The sequence below is a fragment of the Silurus meridionalis genome, chromosome 11 (assembly GCF_014805685.1).
Source record: "Silurus meridionalis isolate SWU-2019-XX chromosome 11, ASM1480568v1, whole genome shotgun sequence".
In the NCBI taxonomy this organism is placed as follows: domain Eukaryota; kingdom Metazoa; phylum Chordata; class Actinopteri; order Siluriformes; family Siluridae; genus Silurus; species Silurus meridionalis.
In genome coordinates this window covers 12,915,943-12,939,764 of record NC_060894.1, presented here as the reverse complement: position 1 = coordinate 12,939,764, position 23,822 = coordinate 12,915,943, and the positions used below count along the sequence as shown (strand labels likewise).

At 37.7% G+C, this 23,822-nt stretch overlaps 1 protein-coding gene across 4 annotated transcripts; it reads right to left on the bottom strand.

Annotated features, from left to right (window-relative positions):
* Nucleotides 1-2,311: 2,311 nt before the first annotated feature.
* smyd4 (SET and MYND domain containing 4) lies at nucleotides 2,312-23,145 on the bottom strand. Of its 4 annotated transcripts, none has more exons than XM_046861686.1 (11): nucleotides 22,855-23,145; nucleotides 15,376-15,520; nucleotides 13,620-13,691; nucleotides 13,138-13,227; nucleotides 12,700-13,045; nucleotides 10,323-10,553; nucleotides 5,944-6,113; nucleotides 4,546-4,675; nucleotides 4,241-4,357; nucleotides 3,005-3,128; nucleotides 2,312-2,670 (listed from the first exon to the last, which is right to left on the bottom strand). In XM_046861686.1, exons 1-11 carry the CDS (start codon nucleotides 22,992-22,994, stop codon nucleotides 2,541-2,543), a joined length of 1,695 nt encoding a protein of 564 aa, XP_046717642.1. In that variant the 5' UTR covers nucleotides 22,995-23,145; the 3' UTR covers nucleotides 2,312-2,540. The 4 variants fall into 4 exon arrangements, 3 of the variants coding, with proteins under 3 accessions (XP_046717642.1, XP_046717640.1, XP_046717641.1); XM_046861684.1 differs by having other exon boundaries at nucleotides 12,037-13,045; nucleotides 22,855-23,144; XM_046861685.1 differs by lacking the exon at nucleotides 13,620-13,691 and having other exon boundaries at nucleotides 12,037-13,045; nucleotides 22,855-23,144.
* Between the last annotated feature and the right edge of the window lie 677 nt (nucleotides 23,146-23,822).

Below are 23,822 nucleotides of genomic sequence, written 5' to 3'. Positions count from 1 at the left end.
TTAGAGCTATCCCACTCATTTAGAGGTGTCACTTCCATTTGGAGCTATCCCACTCCCATTTGGAGCTGGCTCCGACCTCTGATTATACCTCACTCCATAAATCGTTGTCGGCACCCACATTCAATGGACCAGTTTTGATTGATATAGATATATATATATATATAAAAATATAATAATATAATCAAAACTGGTCCATTGAATGTGGGTGCCGACAACGATGCCGACAACGACATATTATACTACAGCGAAGGACCAGACATGTATTTTCACTCAACTCTTTTTGCTTTATACATTTTTTTTTTGCCCCTTTCCCTTTGGGATACATGTTACACAAGAGCATCTCGTCTCCCAGGGACTTTTTCCTCCTAGAGATTCAAATATAATACAGTGTTGACTATCTGGACTTGTACTTGTTTAAAAAAACATGACATTCAGAATCCTTTTTTTTTTTTTTTTTTTTTTTAAATATGCATAGAACCATTAGTTGCAGCAATACATAAAAATTAAACCATTACAATACAAAATAAATAATCTCATTCATATGATTAATCTATCTGCAGATGATGACCCTTGCTTAGGGTCTAAACTGAAAAACAAAAGTCATTGATAGAACTCTGATAGCTTGGTAGAAAGTCAAGGAATTTGTTTTCACATTTAGAACATTCACTGCTAAACTGGAAATTCAGGAAATTAACAATCCAATGGCTCAATCTACTCACAACCGATTTCTCTCTATGAGTTTAATAATTTAAACAATATTTTTATGCCTTAAACATATAAAATAAATAGAGTTGCAATTGATGAAAAAACATGATGAATAGAATTACAACAGAGTTAAATATAAATGACTATCTAGTTCATAACAAAGAAAAAAAAATGTCCAGCAGTGTTCAAAGTTAAAACATAATGGAGATGAACAAGACAGAAGGGTGAGAGCAAGGGTGCATTAAAAGATGTCTGCTGAGTCAAAAAACATATAGATTAAATTTTGTTCTTGAAAATCAACCACTGCACAAGGGAATCTGACTAAAATAAATAACTTTAAACCATGTCTACCAAAACTTAAAGGCTTAAATGTAATTAAGATGCCCAGTTTAATCAGTAGCATACAATAATTGCCAGGGTGAGACAGAAATATTTTTTTTATTTTGACCAGATTGGTCAAAGCCTAGGTTACCAACAACTGCCACAGGTATTGTTTGTCAGGTATTAGTGCAAAAGGAGAGAGGAAAGACATGAACAGAGACAGCAGGGAAAGGGAGCAGCATAGGAGTGTAAATGTTATAGTTGGTTCTTTAAATGTTGTCGCTACTCCTGGTAAAGCGAGAGAGGTAGCTGATATGATGAGAAAGGTAGACATGTGTTCAAGAGACCAAGTGGAAAGGCAGTAAGCCAGGAACATTAGAGGTAGGTTCAAACTGTTCTACCACAGCATGGATGGAAAGGGAAATGGTGTAGTGGTGATCCTGTAGAAGACTAGAGTAAGATTGTAGTGGAGGTGAAGAAAGTTTCTGGGTGGTGAATGTGAAGCAAGACTTTCAAGGGGTAATGATAAATGTTGTGGGTTGTAAAAAATTCTGGAATGAGTAAGATTAGGATCAGGTTAGAGTATTCTACTGATTATTCCAGCGAATTATAGAGTAATCGGATAAGAAGTACTTTTTCTTTATTAAAGAGCAACAAAATAAATAAATAAGACATCTCTTAAAACAAACAAGTACTTGATTCAGATTAAACAAAATAAATTTTTTTATGGCTGAAATTAAAAACTAAACCCATTTAGTGCCATTTTAGTTGCCATATAACATCAAAATGCAAATATAAATATATAAATTTAAAAAATCATAAATAAAACTATAAATCATTTTCAATTCTGCAGCGTCTTCTGTGTCTTGTACCTGTTCATAGCGGTACAGAGTATAGTGGGCAGTGCATCAGTAAAAATGGTCAGTCGGAAAACATATTGCTCTGTGTGTAATAAATGGACTGCACAAAGAATTGAGGCAAATATAGTGCCTTGATGATTTTTTTGTATTCAAATTACTTGAGTTACTTGAGGAATCGTTTCAGCCCTACTATAAATGGCCTTCAGAAAAGGAATGTGAAAGAGCGGATGGTGGTTGTGCAAACGGAAGGAAATGGCATGGAAATGAATTCCTATTTTAAAAATGAGGAGGCGCACAGAGGTGATGTATAAAAGTGAAGGAAGGTGCACACACAGGTGCACACAGGTGGACTATATTATATGCAAGAGATGCAACCTTAAATAGATTAATGACTGTAAGGTGAAACTGAAGGAGGAACACTGTCATTTCATTTACAGAAGAAGTAGAGCTTTTTTTATTGCTTAATCCATTGACAAATTACTGCTAATTAGGGTGTTGGTACAATTATGCTAGACCTAATAATAGTTAATAAAACAAACATTCCAGAACATTCTATTGTATAAAGAGCCTACTGGTAAAACAAAAATATGCAATTTTTACAGTGTGTATAAAAGCATTACTGTCAGTTGATTAAGAACAGAGGACAGACTAACATCACATTGTGCTCATGAGGCAGGCCTCCATGGCCTGAAGCTCCTGCAGCTCTGTACAGTGAGGATCACAGTGGAGGGTAAGGAGGCGTCGGGCTAAAGGTATTACTGAAAGAGCAGATAGCCCATCCCCTCTGCAAGATTAAAAGCAGTTTTAATGTTTTAATCAAGATGATTACATCACTTTAATAAAAGTTACTAATGGAGGTCGACCGATATGAGTTTTTCTCTGGCCGATGATGATATTTGTAAATCAAGGCTGACATATGATGTAGATTTTTTAGGGCTAATATGTTATTTTCTGTTATTTTCTGATTTTCTTCCCACCCCCCTCATCTCATAAAATCTAAGGATAATAAAATAAATTACTTTGTAGAGGTATAATACTTTTACAGAAACACTTTTACACAGAAGTTACAAATGGATGAAGACATATCAAAGTAAACTTGGAAATAACACGTGTCTTACCCATTGAAATGTAGCTGGGCAAGTTTATGCTGCTGTCTCCCAAGCTCCACACTGTCTTTACCATACTGGGAACAAATGGCATCAATACTGTATTTTAGATGTGATGCAGCCTTCCTCCAAAGCCCTGAAAAACAGTACTGAGTTTATTACAGTATAATTATACCTAGTATATATATATATATATATATATATATATACGGTTTAATGCATGCGCAATGTAGCCCTGTGCTCAGTTTCGCCTCATACAGTTTCGCACGAACATACATATAGAGTGCTGCAGATATGGCAAGTGGAGATAATGAAGGCTGCCCATAGTTGGCGGATGCGCCCGCGTCGTTCCGGTGTGTGGGAATATTTTGGATTTCATGTTACTAACTTGCAATGACAACGGAAATAAAACAGTAGATAGAACTGCGACTGTGTGCAAGCATTGTGCAAAATGCATTCAATATGCTAATTGCAACACTTCTAATATAACAGTTCATTTGAGAAGACATCACGCCAATGTGTCGGTAAGCACAAACAGGAGAGAGCCGGTTAGGAAACAACTTCTACTGTCCACAGCATTTAAGCAACCTCTCAGTGATAAGTCGGACAGGGCAATCGCCATAACTAAAGCATTGAGGATGTTTATAGCAAAAGATATGCAACCGTGCAGCGTGATTGAGTGTGAAGGATTTCGATGAATGTACTCGAGCCGCAGTTTAATATTCCCTCTCGCCGACACTTTTTTTTTTTTTTTTTTTTTTGCCAAATAAACGAAAAGCATGTCATTATCAATGTCTTCTCTCTTGCTGTATCAAAATCTCACCTAGCTTTTACTCAGAGTTGGTCCCAATAATGTGCTTAAAGTCAAGTCAAATTCAGTTAGTGCATGATTACATTACAAAAATATTAATACTGTATCCTAAATTGTGGATAATTAAGCTAATAAGCTATATATCAAATGCTGAAGGAAATAGGATTGTTGAGGATTAAAGGAAAAAATAAAAAGAACCGTACAGAACCGAAAACCGTGACCCTAAAACCGTGATACGAACCGAACTGTGGGTTTTGTGAACCGTGCCGCCCCTAATTATATATATATATATATATATATATATATATATATATATATATATATATATATATATATATATATATATATATATATAAGTGATTAATTATTCCTAGGCACTGATAATCATTGTAAATAATCAAATGCTAAAGCCTTTTTAAATAATAAAAAATTCTTACCCATGGTAGCATATGCTCGTGCCGTTGCATCAGCTAATTCACCCTGCAGAGTGTGCACCTTCATTAGGAAACTGTCTGCTAGAGTGGTTGCTTTATGCAAGATACTTAGGGCACCATCTCAGTCAGGGGAAAAAAACATTATTAATATTAACTGAGGTATTTCTGCAAAAAATATTATTCATTTTGAAAATGACATTGATCAACACAATCATTTGGAAATGAATAATTTAAATTACAATGTATTTCTGGGTGTTTTGTGCTGCTGAAAAGACCATTTGCTTACATTTTTTTCTACATGCACTCACTTATTTGATTGTTCTCCATGAGTTCTACAGCTTGCTTCAGCTGGTGCTGTAGTATTTGCATCCTTTTCTGCAGCTCCGTATTTAAGATGCGGTGATCACAGTGTGAACATACATGCATGTCCACACTCATCTGAAAAGACAAGCAAAGTTTTAAATAACATGAAGGACACTCACTACATTACTGACACTGTCTACTTTATAAGGAACACCTGTACACTCATTCAGCAGTGCTGATATATAGATTAAGAGCTTCAGTTAATGTTCACATTAAACATTAGAATGAATAAAAGTTTGGTCTTTATGACTTTCATCATAGCATTGTTGTTGGTACCAAAAAAGCTGATTTAAGTATTTCAGAAATTATTGATCTCTTGGGAATTTACACAGAATGGTGCATTAAGAACAAGAATCAAAAAATGTAACTGGCTTAGGTTAATCAAAACTGGACAGTTGACCAAAAAAAAAAAAACTTTTTCCACTGTCCCATTTTCAGTAAGTCTGTGCCTTACTGAAAGGGATTGTAACCTTATGTTGTCTTCAGCTTTTGTAAATCCTCTGCCAAACATCAGTGTTTAATGTAATATGTTCTGAGATGCATTTCTGCTTGTAATGTTGTAAATTCAATTCAATCTTTATTTATATAGCAACAACTACCAGGTAGAACCAAGGTGATTAAAAAAAAAAAGTGCATAAAAGTAATAAAATATAGCAATATCATAAAAGAAAAAAGTAAATAGTAAGAACAAAAACAGAAGAAAAATAAAATAAGCATTAAAACACAACAAATAAAATAAAATAAATGTGAAAAGAAGCAGAAGACTAAGTACCAGAACAAAGAACAAAGGCTTTGGTGTATAAGTGGGTCTTTAGTTTAGCTATAAAATTAGAGCATTTCCTTTCGGAGGCAAGATCAGAAGGAAGGAATTTCAAAGCTTAGGAGCTACCACTGAGAAGGCGCGGTCACTCCACTATTTATATCTTGTTCTATGCACTTCAATGATTAGAGGACCTGAGAGTTTGGTAATGGGTGCACAGATGGATAAGTAATAGGTCGAATTCTTATTTCAGACACTCCAGATTTTCTTTCAGCTCAAACCAGTCTGGTCATTCTCCTCATTATCAACCACGTGTTTCAGCCTGCAAACCTCAGGCCAGAAGCTCTGAAATACTCACCTCAGCACATCTAGCACCAACAATGTTTCAAGTCAGAGTTAAAAAAACTTCCCATCAAAATAATATAAACTACTTATATGCATAAAATACAATAATAAAATTATATCAATTCAAAGGCATGCATAGTAACTAATTATTATTATGTATATTATTACGTGTGTAGAGTCAATGGTGACTGAATATTATTTAGCTAAATCATCAATTATGGGGAACTTGCTATGTTACCTCAAGGAAGTTTCCACATTTTTCACACTTAAGTCCATTAAAAGTTAATGGTAATATCTTGCTTTTATGAGCTAGTTCCAGCTTGCAATCCTCACATTGACACTGGAAGAAGTACTGCATCAGCAGCAGGCACTGGCGCTTTTCAACATCCAATCTGCTACTGTGAGGACCTGGCAGGGAATAAGATCATCAGTATATAGATGAGGTACAGCAGGTAGGTGAGGTACCTGCTTTTATGTTGTTTTTTGGCTAAGCCATGGAAATTTTAGTTAATGATCATAGAGCAAGTGATAAAAGTATGTATGAGATACAGTTTATACTTATTATTATAATATTGTAAATTATTACTATTTTAAATAAGTAGCCTTACATACTATTACCAAAACAAATTCCTTAATCTGACGCTGGTTTACCTGCTCCAAATTTATGCACTTATTTAAACTCATACATTTAAAAATAATAATGCATTCTTTCCCATTCTATGATTATCCAGTTTAACCCTTTCAACAGGTCTTTATATCGCCAATAGATAGAAGTAATTAAATTATATATTATTGGAATCTTGTAGATGTGTCATCTACTTTTTTACTAGGCAGCTTTTACTAGCTTTAATTGTCGCATACACAGACCAGGCTTAACATTATTACCACCAAGCAGGAATAACATTATGACCACCTGCCTAATATTGTGTTGGTCCCCTGTTGCTGAAAAACAGTCCTTGACCTGTTGAGCATTAACAGCTTTTTCAGCAGTTTGAGTTACAGTAGCTCGTCTGTTGGATCGGCCCACACAGTCTGAACTCACATGCAGAAACTCACTCAACTGTGTGTACACTCACTCAGCTGTGTGTTACTGAGCACTAAGCTAAGGACCTAGCCACATAAAGTGCATCGTTTGCAACTTAGTGCAAACAGTGAAAACAGACAACACAAGACAGTGTAAGACAAATACTGTGTTCTCCTAACCATCTCTTTAGTTTTGTCAACGTTCAGAGACAGGTTGTTGGCTCTACACCAGGTTGCTTACTGTTGCACCTCCTCTCTGTATGCTGACTCATCGTTGTTGCTGATGAGACCCATCACAGTTGTGTCACCTGCGAACTTGTTGTGATGCAAGCTGTGTATTGCTACACAGTCATGAGTCAGCAGAGTGAACAGCAATGGGCTGAACACGCAGCCCTGAGAGGCCGCAGTGCTCAGTGTGGTGGTGCTGGAAAAGCTGTTCCCTATCTGGTCTGACTGAGCTCTCCCAGTCAGGAAGTCCAGGATCTAGTTGCAGAGTAAGATGTTCAGGCCCAATAGGCTCAGCTTTTCAATCAGGTGCTGATGGATACTTTTGTTGAATGCTGAACTGAAGTCTATGAATGAACAACATTCATACCTAAGTGTGCTTATTGTCCAGGTGGGTGAGGACCAGATGGAGGGTCGTTGTAATGGCATCATCAGTGGAACAGTTTAGACAATACGCAAACTGCATTGGGTCCAATAAGGGTGGTAGCTGGGTCTTTATGTGCCTAATGACAAGCCTCTCGAAGCACTTCATCACGATAAGTGTATGTGCGACGGGACGATAGTCATTGAGGCAGGAGACTGTAGACTTCTTCGGCACAGAGATGACTGTCGTTGTTCCTACATGCCTCAAGACAACTGCGCTGCTCAGGGAGATGTTGCAGATTGTTGAAGATGCTGAATTGTAAAGAATGCACGGGCACCCTCAAAAATAAAATACAGAAATGCCTCCAGCAATTTTATATGCTTTTTAAATCTCCTGATCAGTTAAGTAATTAAAATGCAACATGAAGTTATGCTCGGGTGGCTTTCTCCTAGCTCAGACTGTAGATTCTTGTAACCAGTGACAATCATGACATATATTTAGACAATAGTTTAAACATGAATTGAAGCAAACTGTTTAATTACATGTCTGTTCACATGTATTCTTTATATAAATTTTTTAAATTCCTTTGGAGTAGTTAGACTAGACACACCAATTAAAGATCAAAATACTTGAAAAAACAGACAACACATAACAGTTTTCCAGTCTGCCCCAGTCCAGTTTAAATGAGCATTGGCCCATACAAAATGTGGCATTTCTGGGTCATGTTCATGGCTTTTTGGTTTTTGCATGATTGAGCTTTAACCTGCAATTGTGGATGACACAGCAAACTGCCTTCACAAGCAATGAGGTGTTTCTAAACCCATGCAGTGACTTCCAATACTTTTAATGCAGTGCCACAAGCCTGAATATCAAAGATTTCTCCAGATTCTCTGAATATTTTAATGATATGTATTGTAGATGATAAGATTATGAGAAACATTATTCTGAAATTGTTTCACAACTTGCAAATGCAGATTGGTGAACCTTTGTCCATCAGACTCAATCATGTTACAGACTTCCCAAATAAACTAATAAGTTGCACAATGTTTCATTTCCTTTTGTTGCCCTGTATTTAAATTTGAATTGGGGTTGTACTCCACTATATTTGGGTGGGTTAGTTTAGTAATATCTGGCTATCCAGTTCATGTTAAATGGCATGCAGTAATCCATACCAAATTTAGATTTATACGTGCTATTTGAACAAAGCATACCATTGTATGTGAACAAAGCATGTCATTGTGTTATTTAACACTAGCCTAAATTATTTATTAAGCTAAATGCCTTGTGCCATTCTCCTACATCCGAGATCAAATGACATCCAAAAATGATTTAATTATGGTAATTATGTTCTGGCTAATTAGGTGTGAGCATAATTAGTAGAGCAGTATTGAATTGATGGAGATAATTGTTGCTAAAAACAATATTAGAAAAACATAATTAGCAATGTTGAGATTCAAGGTGATGTGTGATGTAACAATATTGCTGCTCTGATTACCATGCAACTTGTAAATATCATGTTCACAATACATCATGTTCACTGTATATCATGTTCACAATACATACATACATATATATATATATATATATATATATATATATATATATATATATATATATATATATATATATATATATATACTCATCTGTATATTATTGTTTATAGTACATATATATTCATATTCATCTGTATATATATTCAGTGTATGTATATATATATATTCATCTGTATATTATGTTTTCAGTACATATATATTCATCTGTATACTACATTTATAGTACATATACATCCATTATTTACCTATGTAAATTCATGTAAAAACTATATATCCTGCACTTGCTGTTATTGCACTCTGGTTAGACCCAAACTGCATTTTGTTGCCTTGTACTTGTACATGTGTAATGACAAAGTTGAATCTAATCTAATCTAAAAATATGATAAAAATAACAATCTATTATTCTTTTTCGTTGACACTTAACCATTCTGTTTAATGATGTAATTTTGATTACAGATTCATGAATAGAGAACTATGCTATTAGCAACAAATTCATGTATACTAGGGCTGTAACGGTACACAAAATTCATGGTTTGCTACGTACCTTGGTTTTTGAGTAACAGTTCGGTATAATTTCAGTACAGTTAGGTAGGAGAATTTGCAAAACAAAATTCCTTGTCTTTTTTTATTAATGCAGTTTATTATTATTAACATTTGTGAATATTAGCAGATTAAGTTTCTAAAACAATTTAAAATAAAATGCATGCTTGGTTAAATAATATATCAAATATATATTATATTGATTCATTTGAGTAATCGAATAAATTGGCACAAATTAAATTGATTTAATAAAATTAATTAATAGAAAAATGTAATTCAATATTTTACATTTGTTACACCCCATTTGGGTAATACAGATGTATATGTATGTGTGTGTGTTTTACATTCTTTCTTCCTTCCATCCTTTAGTTATTCACTCCCTCGATATGCAGAATTAACAGGATTTTCTCCTTTAAAGAAAAATTCTTAAAGCAAAAGCTAAAGAATCCATATCGCTAGACTCTCAAAAAAACAGAAGTGGTAGCAAATTCACACGTACGCAAAACAACATACATGTCGTTACTCATTTTAATTATGTTCGTAAAAAGGATTGCATTTGGTAGACTTGTGTTCTAAATCGAAAGCCCTGTACCAAAAAAGTTCGGTATGAATATGTGTACCGTTACACCCCTAATGTATACCAATTTACATATACTGTATTTGAATTTTATAAAGCTGCTTTGTGACAGCGTTCACAAGTCCTCTGTTAAAAGCAAGATATAAACAAACATTTGAATAAAGTGAATTGAGTTTTGTCCAGATTGCGTAATTTTTTTTTATTGACCTCATGCACCTCCTTAAGACACTAAATGTAAGATTTTTGCCTCAATAATGATCTAAATAAAATTATTTTTGACATGAACATTGATGTTACTACCCAATCCAAGGATGTTAGAAAACCCCATTTCTTACCGTAACAGTGTAACAGCTCCTGCCCTGCAGCAATGTCTCTGCAAGCACGGACTGTTACTTTAAGTCCAGAAGAAAAATACTCAGGACTACTAGAGCCAGATGAACGGAGGCCCAGACTGAAGGAGATACTCGTGTTAGGCTGACAGGCGTGGTTGAGCAAACTGAGGATGGGGAACACTGCAGTGGCAATGCGTAATTCTTTACTGGACTGCACTGGTAGGCTGGTGTCCTCTAAAAGAAAGGTTAGAATTAACAGATGCTCAATGGAGCCCACAATATCGCTTAATTTTTTAGACTTACAAAAAAATTATATTGGACCAAAATAAAATACTGTATTATATTTTATATATATATATATATATATATATATATATATATATATATATATATATATATATATATATATATATATATATATATATATATATATATATATATATATATATATATATATATATATATATATACACATATATACACACACACACACACACACACACACACAGACACACACACAAATCCAGAACCAACATCAGAAACAAGAAACAAAAATGAGCATCACCACCATTTCCAAAGGAGTATAAGAGAGGGTATAATAACAGTTCTACACCGCCAGATGGTGGTATAAAGTGATTCTGCATTAATGCAATTAAATTACATTTATGTATAATGAAAAATTAAAGTATGAAAAAAATATATATATAATTACAAAAAAAGGCAACAGCATACAAACATACGGAAGTGCATTGCATTCACAAAGAGAGAAAAAAAACACCAGAAAGGATCTCATAAGTATGACTTAATATTTTAATTACGAGAATCTCATAATTACGACTTCTCAGTGTTATGTGCTAAAATGCTCCCCTGCCACAGACTGCCCCCACTTTTCAATTATGAGATAGTAAGTCATAATTATGAGATCAGGATCTCAATTATGAGATACTAAGTCATAATTATAAGATACTAAGTCATAATAATGAGATATTAAGTCAATTATGATATACAAAGTCATAATTATGAGATCAGGATCTCAATTATGAGATACTAAGTTATAATTATGAGATACAAAGTAATAATTATGAGATAGTAAGTCATTGTGTGTTGCATCATATGTGATTTTTTTTCCTCTTTGTGAATCTAATGCGCAACAACCACATTAAATTCAGTTTAAAAAAATAAATAAATAAATAGCTCTTTGAAATGGAAAAAAAATTACATAAAAAATTCAGAGCACCCTAAATAGATAAAGGAGGTATGGGTGGAGTTGCCTTTCCCCTTCTTCCATATAATTGGTGCCTGCTTGTGGCAGCTTGGATATATAAAAATAGCACAAATACTGACTGAACTTTTGGTGTATTTTTAATTGATAAATTGTACCAGTGATAACTTTATATACATTTGTTGTCTAGTAGACTTAAAAAGGGAGACACTGTTTCTCTCTGCCTTATGTCATAACCACCAGCCCAAACTACAATAACCATAATGTAATATACAGAAAATAAACCTTAAACCTGTTATTCTCCAACATTAATGCACCCCAAACAATTGCAGCGTGTATAAAATTTATAAGTGCAGGTTTGTTAATATAATATAATCACTGATAAACATGACCGATTCCCGATGACCACATGGTATTGTGATATCATGTAGGTAGTAGGAACAATAATAATATCACACAAGCCTACTGAAAATCTGTTCAAATGTAGATTTATACCTTTGACTTTGATTGCTGTCACAGCCTGTGCATTACATGTGAGTTGCAACATGTGCCTCAGAGCTGTAGCTCCTAGCAGACTCTTCTCAGAACACCAACACACATGCCCTTCTTCATGATCATGGCATGAGATCTCTTCTTGTGCAATTCTCTGACTGATTGCTGCCATGGTTAGAGCTAACAGGAAGCACAGATTATGGCTATGTTTCTCCACATGTGTTAACAGACTATAGATGCCCAGGTATGACTTCCCATAATAACAGCTTGAATAATTAGAGCCTTTAAAGCACTGGTTAGAAATCAGAGGTGCTCCTACATTCATTTCTGACACCAAGCCAAGACTGTCAGATGTTTCACTACTTGAGCAAGACTTCCCATCACTTCTGACAAAGGTTGCTTTTGGCAGTTCATTAACCAAATTTAAAAAAATCTTTCTTGCTCTCTGGACTTCCTTTATCCCAGCTTTTAGGGTCACTCGCAGGGCCAAGTGTGCAAACAACCCAAGAGTCAGTAACTCTGAACCAAGAGGACACTCCCAGCAGTGGTACTGGTCCCATGCCTCCATTTCACAGCTCTGTTTACAGTATCTGGCATAACTGCAGCTCCGACATGGCACAGAGTAAATATTCTCAGACAAACAGTGATGGCAGTGCATAGGCTCACTTGTGAATATGCTGGCTTGGATAGTCTTTTTGTACTCTTTCTTGACGGGTATAAGAACAAAACTGAATGCTTCATCTTCAACCATTATTTCCCCTGCTGACTTGTTCTCAGTGGCCAACAGGTAGCGCCCCTTTTCAGGAGCAAAATTAACAGATACTGCAGGTGACATTCTGGCATTAACACCCTTATTCTTTTTAGTTTGTGGTGTCTGATGCTTAGGAGTTACTTTCTGAAATTCCTGCATTTTAACAAGACTTGTACACCGTAACTGTCTGTCCATCAGTTTCCTCTGCAGGTAACTTGGGTAACCTTCATCAAAGGCCTGCTGGATGTCCTCTAAACATTTCTATATAAAGAGAGAGAGAATAATTAATGTACAAATGGACAGTGCTTTACAAAAAAAAGAAAAAAATTTTTTTACAGTTACAAGATGCTTACAGTGTAGAGACCAAGATGAAACAAAGCAGCTGAACGATTGGCATAGCATAAAGACAGTTCTTCTGTATTCTTTTCAGCATGACACACACCCTGAAAGATATAACAAATACACATGCCATTATCTGCATTAAAAGACAACTATTTTTGAAAAAATAGTTTTTTAAAAACCAGTGATACTGATATGATTTAAAACAGGATAGTAATATTGAAACAACATGCTCTTCAAGAAAGTATTTAACATATTCTACAGTGTTATTCAATTCTATTCTATTCTAACACTTAAGTGTTTTTAATACCGCATAACGTTTATATATGCATTGTGATTAAGTGTAGACATTAACGTTTATATGCATTGTGATTAAGTGTAGACATTTAACTTTTTCACACACAGTCTACAACAAGCTAATTAAAAGAGCACTCTGCCAGGAACGTTGTCTGTTCCAGCAGACTTTCGTTTGTTAACTCTCCATAGTTTTCCTCACTTCAGCTGTGGTTAGACAGAGCACCTGGCCACTTGGAGGGGTAGTCTTCCTTGCCTTCACGTTGTTCTGCACCTAAAACCAGACATAGAATTCGTTCAGCGCATCTGGGAGGCAGGCATCACGGTCACAAGCGGGTGAAGACATTTGTAGTTCGTGATCGCCCGGATGCCCTGCCACATGCGACGGGTGTCTCCGCTGTCCTAGAAGTGGCTGTGGATTCGCTTGGCTTGTGTGCGCTTTGCCTCTCTGATGGTACGGGACAGTTTGGCCCTTGTTGTTCAGAGTGCAGAGTCTCTAGATTGTAGCAGTGCACACACTTTTGCGGTCATCCACGGCTTCAGGTTAGAGCGTGTTCTGATGGTCTTGGAGATGTTCAAGTCATCAACACATTTGCTGATGTAGCTGGTCACTGATGATGTGTACTCCTTCAAGTTAATGGAATTGCCATTTGTTGCAGCCTCCCTAAACATTTCCCAGTCAGTGCACTCAAAACAGTCCTGAAGAGCAGAGGTGGCCAGGTTTTTACCTATTTCAGAACCGGTTTAAAGCGTCTGACGAGAGATCTGTATGCTGGAATTATCATAACAGAGATGTGGTCTGAGTAGCTGAGGTGGGGGCGGGGTTTCGCACAATATGCGCGGGGGATGTTTGTGTAAAGAAGATCCTGCATGTTCGCCTTTCACTCTCGTTGCAAAGTTTTGCATGGTTAAAATCTCAATCGATAATACACAGTCCGTCAGGGTGAGCATGCTGCAGGTTGCTAATAGCCGCATAGAATTCACACAGTGCCTCCTAAGCATTAGCACTAATACTATATAATCAAGTATACAGTAGGTTTACTAGTCGGCGATATACTTGTTTTTTTTATTTTTGTCTTGTCTTGTGTTGTCTGTCTGCACTGTCTGTCTGTACTGTTTTTTTGTTTGCACTGTTTGCACCAGGTTGCACTCGATGCACTTTATTTGTGTTGTAGCTCTATGCTGTTGTTGTTTAGTGTAGAACCAGGGTTCCGGAGGAACGTTGTTTAGTTTTTACTGTGTACTGTGTACCACTGTGTATAGCAAAAATGACAATAAAAGCCTCTTGACTTGACTTGACTAATAGTGGGAGACAAGCACAAAGTTCTTGCACCATTCCCTGTTGATATAAACACACACGCCACCACCGCGAGTCTTACCACAGAGAGCTGCATTTCTGTTGACACGAAATGTGTCTAGCCCATCTACTAGATGGATGGCGGCGTCCGGAACTCTGCCACTGAGCCACGTCTTCATAAAAACAAAGATGCAGCAGTCTTTAAACTCTCACCGCATGGTCCGATGGAGTTGTATGTAGTCCAATTTATTGTCTAAAAGTAGAATAGACAGGAGAGCCGGGCGTCGAAAAGCGGCACCCACCCGCTTGCCGCACATTCGCTTCCTTGAGCGTCGCTTCCGACGTCTCCTCTCCCAGCCACCGGCATCAGTCGCAGCAAGCAGAGGTCGCAAAGTTTATTAAGTACATCCTCATGCAGATTTGTTGTTGCAGATTTCTGTACCGTAACAGCGTCTGCTAGTCGTATACATGAACACAGCTGTCTCCAGTGTCCATGTATAGGTAGTCCTCTACTTACGCTGGAGATACATTACGACAACCACATCGTAAGTCCAAAATATCGTAAGTCCCAATAGTTTCTGATCTTTACTTGATTGGTACAAAGGCGTGATCCGATTTTTGTGTGTGAAACACACTCACAGAAGCATAAATCTGTCCTCACCTGAGTGTAATATAGGCCAGCAGAAGTGTAGTCCTTCTCTTTAAAGCTCACATTCCCTTGCTCCCTGAATCTGGCTGCACATTCAGAAGATTTCTTTACAGGATTCTTCTCAGATATCCTGGACAAAGCTTCAAGATCTTCTGGCCTATAAAAAAAAAAAATTAAATGAAATGCACAACCAACTAAGAGATATTAATTAAACGATATGCCATTTTTCTAAATCCCCTAAGAGATTCCAAAACCTGAACTTAGCACACCTAAATATGCCCTTCAGGTATTGTGTGAATACATTTAATACATAATTTATTATATCTATTTGAGTAAATTGAGCACAGCCTCACAATGTTGACTAAAAGACAGGAGGTGGAGCCGGAGGTAGCAGAGTTAAAGATGTTGAGATTTTCATTGGGAGTAACAAGGATGAACACGATTACAAACAAGTTTGAGAGTGCATGTAGGACGTTTTGGGGACAAAGTGAGAGAAGCCTGATTGAGGTGGTTTGGACATGTGCAGAGAAGGGACATGGGGTTTATCGGTAGGAGAATGTTGAGGATGGAGCCACCAGGAAGGAGGAAAAAAGAAAGTTCATGGATGTGGTGAAGGAAGACATGCAGGTGGTTGGTTTGAAAGAGGCAGATGTAGAGGACAGAGTAGTGTGGAGTTGGATGATCTGCTGTGGTGACCTCTAATGGGAGCAGCTGGAAAAGGAAGAAGCGCACAACCTCACAATGATTGCTTGGCAGGGAGCAACCATGTTCTTTGTAAACTTCAACAGGTTTTCTTTAAATTACTGGTGATCCAGTGCTTAAAAGATTACACTGTTATTTGAAAAAAGATTCCCCCCCCCCCTCCCCATTATATTTCTTACCTTTTGATATCAGTGCAGTAGGAAATTGCAGTGATTTAAAGGAGGATGTTAAAAATCTCTCAAGAAATGAATGTTAATGAAAACATCCTCACTGGACATACATGTGGAAAGGATTGTGTGTGCTAATGTGTAGGACATTTTTTAAAAAAGGTCTTTAATATATGGGTATTTGAGGACTAAATTGTTCTTCTCCATGAGCGAAACTGATTTTATATATATATATATATATATATATATATATATATATATATATATATATATATATATATATATATATATGTATGTGTGTATGTATGTGTGTGTATGTATGTATGTATATATATATATATATATATATATATATATATATATATATATATATATATATATACACATATACACACATACATACACACACACACACACATACATTATATATATATATATATATATATATATATATATATATATATATATATGTGTGTGTGTGTGTGTGTGTGTGTGTGTGTGTGTGTGTGTGTGTGTGTGTGTGTGTGTATATATATATATATATGTATATATACACACACATACACACACAAACACGTGTATGCCTACAACACGGGGCTCGCCACCGGGGACATGGAAGAGTACAAGGCTGCATCCTACAGTGTTCGCAGAGCGATGAAGGATGCAAAGCGGCGCTACGGGAGGAAACTAGAGTCACAGTTTCCAACATGGTGGCTCTAGGAGCCTGTTGCAGGGACTAAGGACAATAACGGACTATAAAACACCATCCTCTAGAATGGTGAATGCGGACGCTTCTCTGGCAGACGAGCTAAACACGTTTTACGCTCATTTCGAGGCTGCAGCTAACCACGCTAGCGACGCTAGCGGCACAACCAGCGTGCACGTTCACCATCTCAGAGCATGACGTGAGGAGGACATTCAAGAGAGTGAATACCAGAAAGGCAGCAGGACCAGATGGCATCACAGGTTGGGTTCTGAAAGCCTGCGCTGACCAGCTAGCACCGGTGTTCACTGAGATATTCAACCTCTCACTGGAACAGTCTGTTGTCCCCTCATGTTTTAAACAGTCCACCATTGTTCCTGTCCCGAAGAAACCCCAGCCCGCCTGCCTCAATGACTACCGCCCTGTAGCTTTGACCTCAGTAGTGATGAAGTGCGTCAGAGACTTCATCACTGCATCACTTTCAGACACACTGGACCCATTACAGTTTGCATACCGTCAGAACCGCTCTACTGAGGACGCCATTGCTCATCTCCTCCACACCACGATGAGCCATCTGGACCAAAGAAACGGGAATTATGCAAAGATGTTGTTCGTGGACTACAGTTCAGCGTTTGACACCATAATTCCCTCCACACTCACCTCTAAGTTGGAGGTCCTGGGACTCAGCCAGCCGCTGTGTCAATGGATCTCTAACTTCCTGACAGACAGACCACAAGCCGTACAGGTGGGAAAACACACCTCATCCACCCTCACCCTCAGCACTGGAGCTCCCCAGGGTTGTGTTCTGAGCCCCCTGCTGTACTCGCTGTACACATATGACTGTGTGGCCACATCCAACTCCACCACCATCATCAAGTTTGCTGACGACACTGTTGTGGTGGGCCTGATTAACAACGACAAGACGGCCTACCTACAGGAGGTTAAAAACCTGAAGAGATCGTGCCAGGAGAACAACCTTCTCCTGAACGTCAACAAAACTAAGGAGTTGATCGTGGACTTCAGCACAAAGCGGGAGCGGTCATACCAACCGCTAAACATCTGCGGGACTCCAGTGGAAAGAGTGGACAGTTTCCGGTACTTGGGTGTTCACATTACACAGGACCTGTCTTGGTCCTGTCACACTAACACCCTGGTGAAAAAGGCCCGGCAGCGCCTGTACCATCTTAGACGCTTAAGGGACTTTAAACTACCCTTTCAGGTGCTTAAGACTTTCTACACCTGCACCATTGAGAGCGTTCTAACCGGTAGCATCACTTCCTGGTTTGGGAACAGCACCATGCAGGACAGACGAGCCCTCCAGAGGGTGGTGCATTCAGCTGAACGTACCATCCACACCGAGCTCCCTGACCTGCAGGACATCTACAGCACACGGTGCCGGACCAGAGCCAGGAATATTGTGAAGGACCTCAGCCATCCCAACAAAGGACTCTTCTCTTTGTTGCGTTCAGGGAAACGCTTTCGCTCCCTGAAAGCGAACACAGAGAGAATGAGGAGGAGCTTCTTCCTGCAGGCCATTCGGTGTTTAAACCAGGAAACACCCAGGGATCTAAAAGCTGGTCCACTCTCTCCATCATCACACTACTTCTCTGTACAGATCTCACCTCTCGCACCACGACACTTTAAACTCTGGACTTGCACAGCAAAGTGCACTTTATATTTATTTATTTTATACCACACCATTCTGCACACGGACACTTTATGGACACTCTATACCGCACACGGACACTTACGGACCCATACACCACACCATATAATTTGTGTGGACACTTTATGGACACTTTATACCACACCATACTGCACACGGACACTTTATGGACAACCCACCACTAAAATTGTCTATTGTTTACACTTTGGTACACATTGTTTACTGTTTCACTGTCTACTGCCATAAGGATTTTCTTTGTATATACATTTTTCTCTTTGTTTACATACATATCTTTATATATCCTTTATACCTTATTTTATTTTATGTAGTTTTTATACTTTATTTATCTGCTTCTTTTCTTTCTCCCCACCCTATTCCCCTCTTGCCGGACCGCCGTATAAAGCATTTCAATGCATGTCGTACCCTGTATGTATGTGTTGAATAAAATTTGATTTGATATATATATATATAAAAATATAATATATTTATTTATTTATTTATTAGGGATGCACCGAATATTCGGCCATCGAAAAGTTTCAGCCGAAAATGGCCCAAAAGTGCATTTTTGGCCGAAAGACTTTGATCACCGAAACAACACGGCCAAAACAGTTGTTGCAATGTGCTATAAATAAATATTTTCATAATTTGTAATTGATTTATTCTTTGAGACTTTAATATTAATTTATGCAATTGAAATGCCTTGATTTTAGTAAGGTTAGTACACAGCCATAGCCATAAATGCAATGCTCATAGTAATTGCCATAATTTCTTTCGGTGTTTCGGTTTTCGGCCTTGCTTTCCTCCTTTTTCGGTTTTGGCCAAGAATTTTCATTTCGGTGCATCCTGATATATATATATATATATATGTATGTATATATATATATATATATATATATATATATATATATATATATATATATATATACACATACACACACACACATACATATACATATATATATATATATATATATATATATACATACACACACACACACACACACACACACACACACACACACACACACACACACACGTATGAAGAAAAACAAACAGTTTACAAGTCATCAGGTTTGAAGTAATACCTTTTGTAAAATCCTGGGAATAGCATTTATGCAAAATGCTACATGCAATAAGCGAAATAATAATCTAAGTGTGTCCAAATTGGACAATGTTGCACAACAGTGTCACCAATAAGCTTAGGCTGTAGAGACAAGCAGTTTTATCATAAGTTTGCCGGCCCTAGTTTGCTCTGCATGAGCTTATGAAAATGTGTCATTTATATACATGGGAATTTTTTTTTTTTAATGGCCATTATGTAAGAATGCCAAGACCATGAAATGGGTATACAGAAGTATGCCATTCTTGACCACACTGAATAATTTGACATTGATTTCAATATTTATAAACAAATGGGACTAATTAGTGGACAACGTATGTGCAAAAAAGTAAGCAGATATAAAGCAGTAGGCAGCATTTTCAGGGGGACAAGCAACTAGCCACACATTCACAGGTGAACTACAAATGTTGCCTAGGCAATCACAAGAAAGCAGAGCCATAAATTTAGGCATAGGAATTCAAGAGTGATTTGACATTTTGCTCATGTATGCTCTGACCACAGACATTGGTGGAATTCTGTGACTGTCAGGGTTGAACAAATGCGTGTCAATACAATGTGAGCCAAATCTTGTGAAGATTATCGAAAATATTGAAATGTATAGCAGTTAGATGAATGCATTTTAGCATGTTACTGTAACCCTCGCACAAGGTAATGGACCTAAAGAACCATCCTTTTTGAAATGAAAATCCCTGTTTAGCAACTTTTCTATTAGATTTAGTAGCCCATTATGGGCAAACAAATATTCTTTTGATAAATTTTGCACTGCTAAAAATAATGTGTGACGAAATTAGATAAAATATAGATTTTACTAAATTAACCCAGCCATTAGAGTTGCATAAGCCAGTGCACTGCTCTGCTCATCCCAAGCCCAGAAAAAAGGGGAGGGTTGTGTTAGGAAGGGCATCCAGTGTCAAACATGCCAAATTTAATATATACAGATCACAAACCTAAATTACATACCGGATCGATCAAGGCACGGGTTACGAAAGACTGCCACAGGTATTGTTAGACAAAGGAGAACTGGTGGAAAATGGGCTACTGTTGGCCAAAGGAGTAGAAAGAGAGGGGAAAGATGTCTACAGAAACAGTAGGGAAAGGAGAAGCATAGGAGAGTGCAAGTTAGAGTGGCAGTTTAAATGTTGGTACTAGGACTGGTAAAGGGAGAGGTAGCTGACATGATAGAGAGGAGAAAGGTAGATATGTTGTGTGTTCAAGAGGCCAGGTGGAAAGGAAGTCAGGCCAGGAACATTGGAGGTGGCTTTAAACTGTTCTATCATGGTGTTGGTGGAAAGAGAAATGGTGTAAGGGTGATTCTGAAGGCAGAGTACAAGATTGTAGTGGAGGTGAAGACAGTTTCTAAAAGAGGGATGAATGTGAAGCTGTAAGTTGAAAGAGTGATGATAAATGTAATCAGTGCTTATGCTCTACAAGTGGCTTGTGAGATGGAGAGAAAGAAAAAATTATTGAGTGAATTAGATGAAATGGTAGATGCTGTACCTAGGAATGAAAGATTGGTGATTGGGGCAGACTTTCATGGGAATGTTGGTGAAGGGAAGAGAGGTGATGAGAAGGTGATGGGAAGGTATGGCCTTAAAGAAAGGAATGTGGAGGGCAGATGGTGGTAGATTTTGAGAAAAGAATGGAAATGGCAGCGGTGAATACGTATTTTAAGAAGGAGGAGCATAGGGTGATGTATAAGAGTGGAAGAAGGTGCACACAGGTGTTCTATGTAGGAGATGCAACCTGAAGGAGACTGTAAGGTGTTGGCAGGGGACAGTGTAGCTAGACAGCATCGGATAGTGGTCTGTAGAATGGCTTTGTAGGTGAAGATAAAAAAAAAAAAAAAAGAGAGTGAGGACTGCCCTCCCTCTCATTCACACACTTGTACTCTGTCTTACTACTACTTACTTTCATTCCTCTTCTCTCCAGCACATACCTTCACCTCTCCAGGCTCTTCTCAACCTGCTCCCTACTCTCATCACAAATCACAATATCATCTGTGAACATAATAGTTTATGGAGACTCCTGTCTGTCCTCATACGTCAACATGTTCATCACAGCTGCAAACATGAAAGGGCTCAGAGCCGATCCTTGATGCAGTCCAACCTCCACATTACCAGTCTGCCATTCCTACTGCACACTTCACTGCTGTCACACTGTCCTCATACATGTCCTGCACCACCCTCACATACTTCCCTAACACACCTGACTTCCTCATACAATACCATAACTCCTCTCTTGGCACTCTGTTGTATGCTTTCTCTAAATCCACAAACACACAATGAAACACCTTCTGACCTTCTCTATACTTCTCCATCAACATTCTCAAAGCAAATAATGCATCTGTGGTGCTCTTCCTCAGCATTAAATCATACTGTTGCTCACAGATGGTCACCTCTTCTCTCTGGCTTCCACTACTCTTTCCCATAACTTCATAGTGTGACTGATCAATGTCATTCCCCTGTAGTTACTACAGGTCTGCACATCTCCCTTATTTTAAAAAACACACTCCTCCTCCATTCCTCGGGTATCCTCTCACCTTCCAGAATCTTGAATCACTGCCATCTCTCCTAAACATCTCCATGCTTCTACTGGTATTTCATCTGTTCCTACTGAGTTTCCACACTCCATCCTTTTAAATGCTGCTCTCACTTCCTCCTTACTAATCCTATCCACTTCCTGCTTCACCATCTCCACATCATCCAAACGTTTCTCTCTCTCTCTCTCTCTCTCTCTCTCTCTCTCTCTTTCCTCATTCATTAGCTGCTCAAAATGCTCCCTTCATCTTCTCAACACAGACCTGCAGTAACTACAGGGGAATAAAGTTGATCAGTCACACCATGAAGTTATGGGAAAGAGTAGTGGAAGCCGGGCTGAGAGAAGAGGTGACCATCTGTGAGCAACTATATAGTTTCATACCGAGGAAGAGCACAACGGATCCAATCTTTGCTTTGAGAATGTTAATAGAGAAGTATAGAGAAGGTCAGAAGGAGTTGCATTGTATAGTGCACTTTCACATTCACATACAACATTTTGAATTGTAATTGCAGTACAGCAATAACGGACAATAAAAAAGTATTGATAACTCTAAAGTTGAATAAACATGAATAATGTTGAAAAAAATATCACTGACTGTAGTTGTGACTCTCCAAAGTGGAAAAGGTCGTCTATATCAGTGAAGACCGAAAGTCGGCCTCTTGTCGGAGATTCGAGTCGGGTCCATTTCTGTTCAACATGTCTTATCCATTCCGGACAAGGGAGATCCATTTCCATACAAGTACATGCAAACTGCCCCGCTGTAGAGATTTGCAGTTAAAGATCTCCCTGGCAGTCACCGAGACTGGATTATGACTTGAGTATAGAGCTGTTACTGTTTTGCGACCGAACTACGGAAGTGACGTTGGCGCCAATGATGTGCCGAAAAAAGCACTCTTGCTGTGAAAAATGCCCTATGTCGCGAAAACGCGCAAATATATTCGCCTCAAAGTGGCAAGCGTTTTAATCATGAACAATTTAAGTAAACGTTCAGGTCCAGAAAAATTATATATATATATATATATATATATATATATATATATATATATATATATATATATATATATATATATATATATATAAAATAATTAGTTAAACTCTTTATTATGTGGTGAAAACGAGCTTTTATAGATTTTTTTGGGTAATGGCCTGCCCAGAGTCCTGATCTCAACCCAATAGAGAACCTCTGGAAAATCCTTGGCGACAAAGTTATGGCCAAGAAACCCACTACAGTCACAGAACTGTGGAGGAGACTGGAAGAAGAGTGGACCAAAATCACACCAAAGCAGTGTGAGAGACTAGTGCTGATCTAGCTGATTGCACAATTCACTGATCCACATGACTTCATTCTCTGCTGATCATTGCCCACCTGATTTGGCCAAAAGATGGGCAAGAAGGATAGGTTTTTAGCATTTAAAAAATATCAGGAGTGGAAAAAAAGAGTCTCTTGCTTCTCAAGGCATGTGTAGCTAGCTCATTAATAAAGGCAGATTTTATCCAAATGATCAAAATAGGAAGACCAAGTGGAATCCCCCTTGAAATGCAGTGTGAACAGTGAAACAGTGT

Coding starts and splice junctions, on each gene's coding strand:
- smyd4 (XM_046861684.1), bottom strand. CDS start 22,994: ATGGAAATGGATCTCCCTTGTCCGGAATGGATAAGACATGTTGAACAG. Junction 6,114..10,322: donor GGAGCTGTTACACTGTTACG/GTAAGAAATGGG, acceptor ATTCCCTGCCAG/GTCCTCACAGTAGCAGATTG. Junction 3,129..4,240: donor ACGAGCATATGCTACCATGG/GTAAGAATTTTT, acceptor ACTGTTTTTCAG/GGCTTTGGAGGAAGGCTGCA.